The 9,942-nt window shown below is 33.3% G+C and overlaps 1 protein-coding gene across 3 annotated transcripts; it reads right to left on the minus strand.

Moving 5' to 3' along the window:
- Positions 1–3,409: 3,409 nt before the first annotated feature.
- LOC149404466 (RING/U-box superfamily protein) lies at positions 3,410–6,524 on the minus strand. Of its 3 annotated transcripts, none has more exons than XM_089604946.1 (7): positions 5,987–6,524; positions 4,553–4,687; positions 4,421–4,463; positions 4,113–4,169; positions 3,931–4,045; positions 3,705–3,835; positions 3,410–3,654 (listed from the first exon to the last, which is right to left on the minus strand). In XM_089604946.1, exons 1-6 carry the CDS (start codon positions 6,181–6,183, stop codon positions 3,705–3,707), a joined length of 678 nt encoding a protein of 225 aa, XP_089461072.1. In that variant the 5' UTR covers positions 6,184–6,524; the 3' UTR covers positions 3,410–3,654. The 3 variants fall into 3 exon arrangements, with proteins under 3 accessions (XP_089461072.1, XP_089461079.1, XP_089461076.1); XM_089604953.1 differs by having other exon boundaries at positions 3,410–3,631; positions 5,987–6,523; XM_089604950.1 differs by having other exon boundaries at positions 3,410–3,835.
- Between the last annotated feature and the right edge of the window lie 3,418 nt (positions 6,525–9,942).

Genomic DNA, 9,942 nt, shown 5'->3' on the forward strand with positions numbered 1-9,942 from the left:
GTCATTCAGCCTCGGATTTGAGTTCTACATGCGTTCCCTGCTCCATCTATCATGGCCTCAAGACTTACACATCATCACTGCTTATAGAGTCACACGGCCATTGTCTTAAATCACTGTGAAAAGAAATGGATCAATGAGAGTTAAGCACATAATTAAGTTATTTAATTCCCACTTAAGATAATTCAACAAAATGACATGGGTATTATTTCTCACAGATAAACTTAATCCTTGTGATGTTATCAACCAATCAAAATTTTACAACTCAATAGGAAAATTACATGTGGAAAATCAAGAATAAAACTTTCGTTTAATTTCCTTTAAATGTCAAGACAATTTTCTCAATAATAACCTATGAAATTTATTTCATTAAGCATCATATGATAAATCTCATAATCATATTTTGACTATTTGACAATTTTAGTGAAAAAAATAGTTTTTGCTCTAAGAAATCATTAGACTAACAAGTTCACAAACTTTTTCCAATGTTTATTTCTAATGTCAATTGACTACACTAAATTATTAACAATAAAAATCTTTTAGTTCATATGTGTTAATTTTGTACTCTATGTAGTACTATTTTGATACATTTGAAACCGTTGAATATGTTTCAAGATTACCCTTCATGAATATCATTAACTAGATTAGAATCACAAAATTACCATTTTACCCTTCTAGTCACTATTTCCTTCAACTCATTTGATGTATGTCAATAAACACGAGAATTATTTGTGGGATGGAGATCACAGTTCTTGATTCAATGAGTATTTTTCAAGACTTTAAGACTGTGTATCACGCAACTAATGCTCGTAATATTATGTACTAAAACGTAACATACTTTAAGATTCACAAGTCTTAAAGTGTATTATGTTTTAGTGCATAATGTTACGAGCATTAGTTACGTGTGTCTTAAAGTCTTGAAAAATACTCATCGAATAAGTCTTAAAGCACGCCTGAATGTATCACACACATAGTCACTCTAAGACTTTAATAGTTAAATAATTTTAGCTTTAAGTATTAGAAAGTGCAATGATCATATTTAATATCTTCATAAGATATCTATGAAGAAATATAGAGTTCCTAACTCTCTATATTTCATAACCAAACATTACGAGTTCTTCTAACAATCATCTATTTGAGTCAATTATCTATTTGTTCATAAGATCGTGAATGTTACATTAAAACAACAATTAGAAGACATGTTATGCAAATTAGAATTTGACTCTTTACATGTTGTGGGAATTTTTTCAGAAAAGACTAATAAATCATAACGCATACTTGAAAGGAATAAAAGCTTTGTTTTAATGATTTGATTCAGTTTACATCAAGTTGCCTGTAAAATGGCTTATTACACTTAAAGTAAATACATCATTACATTTACTTATGAGGACCAAACAAAACATAGATTACTTCCATATATGTGCACCGTTATCAAGGAGAACAATTAGAGTGTTGTTTACGTTACTTTGTATGCATAACCTAGATGTTCATCAAATGAATGTTAAAACAAAATTCTTAAATGAAGACTCCATGATCTACATGGAGCAACCATAAGGTTGTTGATTTTTTTTTTCGGGTAATGAACAAAAAAAAATTGCAAGCTTGTCAAAGTCTTGTACGGATTAAGACTAGCACCTTAACTATGTCATCAAAAGTTTGACTCCATCATGCTTTCGAATGATAAGTGCTTGCACACAAAAGTGCATTGTAGCATCATATTTTCCTATGTCTCTACATTGATGGTATGTTTATCATTGACAATGAGATTAGATGAACTTCCACTTTAATAATGGAAGATCCTGTATAAGTTTATTATATTTCAATATCGAAGTACGAGGAACAACGGGGGGTTATAGATTTACTCAATATCACTATATTGAGAAAGTGTTTTGACAAGTTTAAACACATAAAGTTCGAGTAAGAGAACACGCTTTTTTAAATAAAAGTGTCAAACTTGGAATGAATGAGAAAATAGTCTTGCCTCAATTGAAATATGCTAGTGTTAATGCGTCATATTCGAGGCAAGACACGTGACCAAGTCCGTCCATATCACGTGTTCTCGAATGTTAATCCAAAATACGGGTTAAGACTTATTTAAAATATATACATATTACAAGTTTGATATTTTTTTATGAACTGAGATACAACTTGCAATGTGGGGAGAGAGAGAGAGAGAGAGAGAGAGAGAGAGAGAGAGAGAGAGTCTAATATACAACTTACAAGATACATTGTGGGGAGAGATAGAGATAAATGATATTCCCTTTTTCCTAAGACCATCTCCAACCCAAAACTCTACTATACAGTTTTTCTCACTCTATTTTACAGTTTATGTCAAATCAAACAATGTTTTATCTATAACCCAAAACTCTATTTTTAGCACTAAAAAAAACATCCCTTATTTCTATATTATTTTAATAATTTTAACCACTTTTATCACATTTTAGCCCACATATACTTAAGTTGTTTCTTTTATCTCCAATAATTTTTTTTAACTCTTATCTAGTTTACCTTAATTTTAAATAAGTTTTTAGAGTCTTGAATAAAATTGGTCATTTTTACAATGATATGGGAGAACTGAGTTTGAACTACCTGAATATTAGATGTTATTTATCCACAACATATATTTTTTTTAGTTTGCTTGAATTGTATTATGTTTGACAATTTACTTTTAGACTTTTATTTATATATTTATGTCATGTTACTTATTTTAAAGTTTGTTTGTACTGGAGATCTATTTATTTATTTATTTTGTGTTACTATTGTCTATCATATTAAAATTGATTATTTTTAGAGCATAATATATATATATTTATAAAACAATATAATTATTGATAAAATGTATAAATTATCATTTTTTTTGGAGTTGCTCGAATATTAATTGAAGTTATTTATAATCTTCTTTCTTTCGTGAATAGTGAAACTCCAAATATATAGTTCCACTATTCACAAACTCTATATTAGGGATTGTTTGTCAATGACAGATTTCAATCTTTTTATACAAAAAAACCATAATAGGGGTCGAACATATTTCATAATTCGTCGTCCACCTCATTTTTTTTAAGGCAAGTAAAGTAGTCACGTAATGAATCCAAATCAGGGTAAGCATTTAACATTTAAAATCTAGGGGATGAATCTTTATCAGCGTAAAGTAGTCAAGTAGCGTAGTCTCATTTATTTATTTTCTTTGAGATATCTCATTGAATTCTGACTTTCTGAGTGAAAAAAAAAAAAAAAAAAAAAAAAAAAAAAAAAAAAAACTGAATATTCTGTCGAGTGCAATACTTATATATAGATTCCAATTGTTTTTCCTTTCTTCTCCTTTGTCCCCCACCCAATTTTGCTCACTTAGAGCTGTATAGATAGAACTTAAACGACCTAACCAACCACTATATGGGGCTTTGGCTTCCCCGAATTTTTCACACATGAAGCAACTTTTAATAGCACAAAAAGCCTGTACAGTTATTGAATATGTTCCAAAGTTTGAATACATTGAAACAATCGATTTCCTTTCAACCTATGGTCTTTGACAAACAAGTTCAGATATAGCCGTATCACGGAGGCAAGTAGTATCAGCTCCATTTTATTAATACAAGTGTGTTGTGTGTCGCGTCACTATCAATTTTTTTTTTCCTACCTACAGGCAAGAAAATTTGTACACTGAAGCAAGTGAAACAAAATATCATTATGTAAAATTAGTAATATTTTACCTATAATGGAGGATGGTAACCGAGCTCGACGTTTGTTTCGACTCTTTGTGCAACTCTCCTCACACTCCACTCATGACAAAATTCCAAAGCCAGTCGTAATGCGGTTCCGAGACCGAGCACCACAATGACACCTGTTATATATCTCAAGATCGTTCACTATTAAATGAATAAATATATAAAATTCCATTTGAATCGAGTGTTTTTGCAGGGTTTGAAGAATAAATACCGATTATAATGTTAACAGGCAATGCAGAGACGCCAAGTGTGACGGATATTAGGACATCCAACAACAATCCACCAATGAGGATCGAAAACGCAACCCACAGCGGGCTAATACAACTCTATTCCGTAGAATATTGATCAGTTTTAAAATAATTTTGTAGGAAATTTACAAATTGACTTTCTTACCCTTTCGCGGTTTTGAGATTGAGTGTTCCGGTCAATCCTCCAAACCCAGTAATTTGTCTGCTCCGCCAACAAACATGTGAAGAAATAATTAAAACTTGATGCCAAAATATTCAGTTGATAGAAGGATTAATTAACTCAAGCCTTAAACTATGACATTTCTATACTTCCCTAGTCAAGATTCCAATTAAACATCATGAATGCAGTTGTGAAAGAACAAATGCAGCAGAGTTTATACACACGTCCAAGAATTGAGTAATATGAGCCGATGAAATGAAATAATATGTTCAAAAGTTTACAAAAAAACATACAATTGGCTGCGACTCTGGCGGTGCTACATTACTGGCGATCTCTCTGCACAAAACATTAATTTACGATTTAAGATTGCAGCTTTAAAACAGATATGACTTTAAGATGAGAACAAGGTCTGTAAGATGTGTTACTGGCATATCTCGCATTTATTTGATCCTCTGGTACTAAACCAAGTCTCAATGCACGATCGGTGACACTTGGCGAGACCGCCTCGGCAGTGACATCCGAGATCAATCAGGCTTTCTTCTTTCTCCTGCTGACAAACTCTGAAGAGCAAATAATCATATTAAACATCAATTTAGTTTGGACACACTCAATTACAGGGAATTTTTGGAGAAAAGTAAACTTGCACGTATAGAGGGACAGTCAAAGTGAAGTGATATTGAGAGGTTCAAAAAATAAAATACAAGTGAAAATGCATACGGTATTTTGGTTGAATAACTGGGATAATTATCATTACGGATAAGTGTAGTGTTTGAATCTATGGATACCCACAGAATCCTAGTCATACTCTAGTACTGATTCTATATATAATCAATTATGCCGCTTACAAGATGTATCCCGATTAGTAGATATACTTCCATAGCCATGATGATTCTAAAAATTAGAAACACTGAGAAAACTAAAATATAAATAGAAAAATGATAATGTGGCGGCCTTCGTGGGGGGCTGAAATGACGTGGAATAGAATTCCTTGTCCGACTCAGAGCGGTGATAATAGAATTCGTTTCGACAGCTATACTTGAAATAAATGAGAACAAGTGAATAAGAAGTTAGAAATAAAGTAGTCATTGGTGGGGGCGGATGATAATTTTTTCCCCTGAGACGTTAGACTTCAGGACGAGGTGTCCAGGAAAACAGGTAACCTTATTTATTATTTATTTTTTTATAAATAGAAAAAGAAAAACAGAAGTTCGGAGCTGGTGCTGGTAATGATGTTGTGTTGAGGTAAGCACGGATGAAAGCTGGCAAGAAACTTTATTTTATCAACATTTTTTGTCGCCGTTGGTCGGAGAACAGTAGCTCCGATCCCATATCGAGAAAAATCGTTCGTTGAACAATTAAGATTATTATTATTGATGAATGTGGTACTCTAATATATTCTAATTTTCTAGCCTATACAAAAAAAAATATATATTATATATATACGAAGAAAGAAAAAAAAAATATACCAAGGTAAGGTTGTAGCCCATATTTGAGAGCGAGTTCTGAAATTTAAATAACTTTGTGCCAATCCAAAAAAAATAAATAAAAAATCCCCAGACCAGTCATGCCTATAAGAACATTTCAAAAGAGTGCAAACTATACACTGAAACTATCCTAAATATACGAACTCCATTACATTATAGCTTAAGGGATAGTGCTCGTTGCTGCCACAGAGTACTTCCATAGCTTCATTAAAACTCGGTTCGATCCTAAACCTACCACGATCACTAACTACCAAACTCATCCGAATTGTCAAATTCAGCAGTTTTGGTCCAGCATCATATAAACAAGGAAAAAATAACGAGCTCATAACATCAACATAAATTGATCACACAATCACAAGAGGCAACGTGTTTTACCTGCATTCTTCGTCAGAAGTGTCACTCAGAGCCAAAAACCCTTTCTTTGGCGAAGAAGGGACGTCCGTGGACAAACTCACAGCTGAATCTAAATCGGGCACAACAATGGCGATGTGTCCTCTGTTGGCTTCGTCCAAAGCCGTCGAACTGCTCTGCGTCTCGAGATCGTCTTTTCGTTCTTCTCCGCCATTAGGCATCTCGAAACAATTCCCTCGGAAGAATTAAGAAAAAATGTTTTCTCGAGAATGAATCGAATTTGATATCTCAACAGGAAGAAACTTTGATCCCTTACTCGCAATTCCAATGATTACTAAAAATAATACAAAGAAAAATCGCAAATGGACTTTCGAGAGGTTTTAAACGGTACACGGAACAGGAATAAACCAAAATTATAAAGGGCAGAGAGAAAAATACGAATGTGACATGTTTGGATTCCAAGAATCTTGTAAATTATATTGTAATTTCAAACCTGTGGGTTTTAGAAAGTTAAAAACATTTTTCCTCCTCCGACGATATCTAATCCGCTCTTATACAGGAACTGCGTAGAATAGACGAGGAAAAAAAATCTTGATTTAATTATGACATTCATTATCGTTGTAAGAAATAAGGAACTATAATTGAAACTAATCAATTTATAAAATGGTAAAAAATTATTATAAATTACCCGTACCTTCAATTTAAGGGTAATTAGACTCATAGCCCTATAATTCATCATTTTCAAAAAAAGGTGATAAAATTTTATTTTATTAAAAAAATAACCCACTAACTCATTATAAATTAAATTAAGTAATTTTTTTAATTAATTTTTTAGTAAATTTAATATATAGGGGACTGCTAAGTTATTTTTTTAATAAAATAAAACTTTGACTAAAATTTTAGAAAGAGTCAGTTAAATAGGTAGTTACAACAAAATCCTATAAATTTAAATTATTCACAAAATATTAAGTATATATATATTTTTTGCACCTATATAAAAATTTATAGGGCAGACCAGTAGCTCAATAACTCACCATTCTTTTGAAAAATAAAAAAAATTTAATTTATTAAAAAAATAGCTCACCAGGTCGAAGTAAATCAATTAACTCATTAGATTAATTTAATTTACTTCAGAATATAGCCTATCAAGCCAAAGTAAATTAATTAACCTGAACAGTTAATTTAATTAATCTCGCTCTTGTGTGTTATTTTTCTAATAAAATGAAACTTGGACTATATTTTTAAAAAGAGATAAAAAAAAAAAAATTTAACTAATTGCAACAAATACTTGAAATTTTTATGGGGGATTAAATATTTCATCAGCCTTGCGTATAATTACATACAATTGTTAGACTCTGGACATTTAAAGAAGAATTCAAAATTTATTAACAAAAGGCTAGAGCTTTTGTTTTTATGTTTTATTTTATAAAAAGTCCGCACATGGATATATTGATAAAAGTTAACTTACAAAAATTAAGCTTAAGGGAAAATTTCAAACTTAAAAAAAAAAAAAAAAAGATCACAAACACAACCACAATAATACAACAAAATTAGTGGATTACAAGTCTTTTCAAGTAACATATACCACTATTTGTCGCTGATTGCGTTCTGGGAGAGCTTGCGCGACCGAGATCGGGCTCGAGTGTTGAATGCGACACTTCCCGCAGGAGGGGCGCCATCCTCGGAGATGGCTAGATGGCTATCCATTTGTTGTCGGTGAGTCTTGTGGTATTCCGCGGATGAGTCTTCCCGTTTTGATCCTTTAGCGGAGTAGTCCTCCGGTCTTGAGATTTTTTCTAGAGGAGTCTTGTGATTTTGATGCTTCAGCAGAATAGTCCTCCGGTCTTGAAACTTTTTCCGGAGGAGTCTTCCGATTTTGATGCTTCAGTGGAGTAGTCATCCGATCTTGAGACTTTTGCCGGTATAGTCTTCCGGTTTTGATGCTTCAGCAAAGTAGTCCTCCGGTCTTGAGACTTTATCCGGAGGAATCTTTCGATTTTGATGCTTCAGCGGAGTAGTCCTCTGGTCTTGAGACTTTTTCCGGATGAGTCTTCCGGTTTTTATGCTTTAGCGGAGTAGTCCTCCGGTATTGAGACTTTTGCCGGAGGAGTCTTCCGGTTTTTATGCTTCAACGGAGTAGTCATCCGGTCTTGAGACTTTTGTAGGAGTCTTTCCGGTTCTTATGCTTCAACTGAGTAGTCTTTCGGTCTTGAGACTTTTGCCTGAGGAGTCTTCCGTTTTTTAAAAGAGAAAATTTGTCGGTAGCATATCGTGGATGTTCTACGAGTACCCCTCATTCCACGCCAAAATGTTAATGCGTTTTTTAGATCAACATTTACGGGACACGTGTCAGGGTGCGAGCTTGAGACGTGTCTCGATCTTGGATTGCAAAGCGTCGAATCTCCTATGGTTTCGAATGGATTGTGACGGGTCAGGGATTGTGTTACGACCGTGGTGGAGACCTTCGAGAACTCGACGTCGGTGGTGTGTTTCTCCGTGCCCTTCTTTTCCCTTAGCTAAAAGAGAAGATACAAAGGGTGATATATTCAGAAGTTTCTCTTATTAAGTGAAGAACAAGATAGTTAGATTTCTCAAGTTCTTGGACACCTTTTGAGAGGGAATGTAATTTGGCGTAATTCTAGCATTTGTTTGTGAAAGAAATATAAGAGAGAGAGAGAGAGAGAGAGAGAGAGAGAGAATATTTCTTCTTCAATTCTAGAGAGAAATGAAGTAGATCATTCCTCTTTGTGTTTTGAGGTGAGATATTTTCTCTCGATTATGAGAGAGAGAGAGAGAGAATTTAGAGAGAGAAGTTATAGTCTCTTTTTCTTTGTAGAGAATGACCTTTATCTAATTGTGAAAAATGAGGAGGTATTTATAGGATTTTGATGCAAAGTCTTGAACACTTGGTCTAAGGGATTCTCCGGTTTTGGGGATTTGGGCGGAGGATACTCTGGTTTTGTGAGTTTTACTGGAGGGATCCTCCGGTTTTGTGGGTTCTACCGGAGGGGTCCTTTGGTTTAAGACTTTTAGCGAAGGGATCATTTGCTTTTGGGATTCCGGGCGGATGGATCCTTTGGTTTTATGGGTTATAGCAGAGGGATCATCTAATTTTGTTAGTCCTGGTCGAGAGATCTTCTGGTTTCGGACAAGCCAATGGAAGGATTCTCTGGTTTCGAGACCTTTGACAGAGAGATCATCCGGTTTTGGAAGTCTTGGCGGAGAGATCTTTGGTCTCGATATTTCGGCATAAGGATCTTCCGATTTTATGTCTTTTTTACTCTCGGAACGTCGTTTTTACTTCATAAAAAAGACGGCACAACAAAAGTCAATACTTGCACAAATTAAAAGACATACGCACTGAATTACATAAGATGACTAAAAAAACCCAAACTTTGACGATTACACTACACGCGTATGTACAAGAGATACAAGTATTTTATTAGCCTAAGCGACTATATATGATGATGTAGCAAAGCTAAGCATACGCCATAAAATAAAATGAAACCTACCTCATAGGCCACATACTATTGTCCTAATGATAACTGACCATCAACACTCTCAATATAAACTCAGTGCATTAAACTGCGTGATATTCTTGATTTACCCTTTCATTGAAATAAAATGGTGAGATATTTACATCAATTTATGTGTGTAGATACATGAACATGACTATTTACCTAAGATTTACGAAACGTTAACTATATAGCAATGTGAAACTGTAAATATGACTATATACCTAATGGACCCATAAAACAATGAGGTCAAACTAGGTCTATATTTTTTCTCCCCGAAAAATAAAAATAATAATTAATTCACATATTACACGTTAATATTTTGTTACTGCTATATTAAAATTAAAGAGACAGGCTACTATTTTCTTAAAGTGAAGATCTGAAAACAAACTGAAATTCAATATATAGTATTTCATAAAAATAAAATTGACATTAATTTTATTGAAATTTTCCTTTAATATAAAA

The sequence above is a fragment of the Urtica dioica genome, chromosome 2 (assembly GCF_054948205.1).
Source record: "Urtica dioica subsp. dioica isolate 48M chromosome 2, U.dioica_male_clone48M_v1_H2, whole genome shotgun sequence".
In the NCBI taxonomy this organism is placed as follows: Eukaryota; Viridiplantae; Streptophyta; class Magnoliopsida; order Rosales; family Urticaceae; genus Urtica; species Urtica dioica.

Bases quoted from the DNA above. Each gene is read 5' to 3' on its own strand.
- LOC149404466 (XM_089604946.1), bottom strand. From the start codon at position 6,183: ATGCCTAATGGCGGAGAAGAACGAAAAGACGATCTCGAGACGCAGAGC. The intron at 4,046-4,112 runs GTAAGAAAGTCA...TCTACGGAATAG, and splicing joins AATCTCAAAACCGCGAAAGG to AGTTGTATTAGCCCGCTGTG. The intron at 3,836-3,930 runs GTATTTATTCTT...GATATATAACAG, and splicing joins GCCTGTTAACATTATAATCG to GTGTCATTGTGGTGCTCGGT.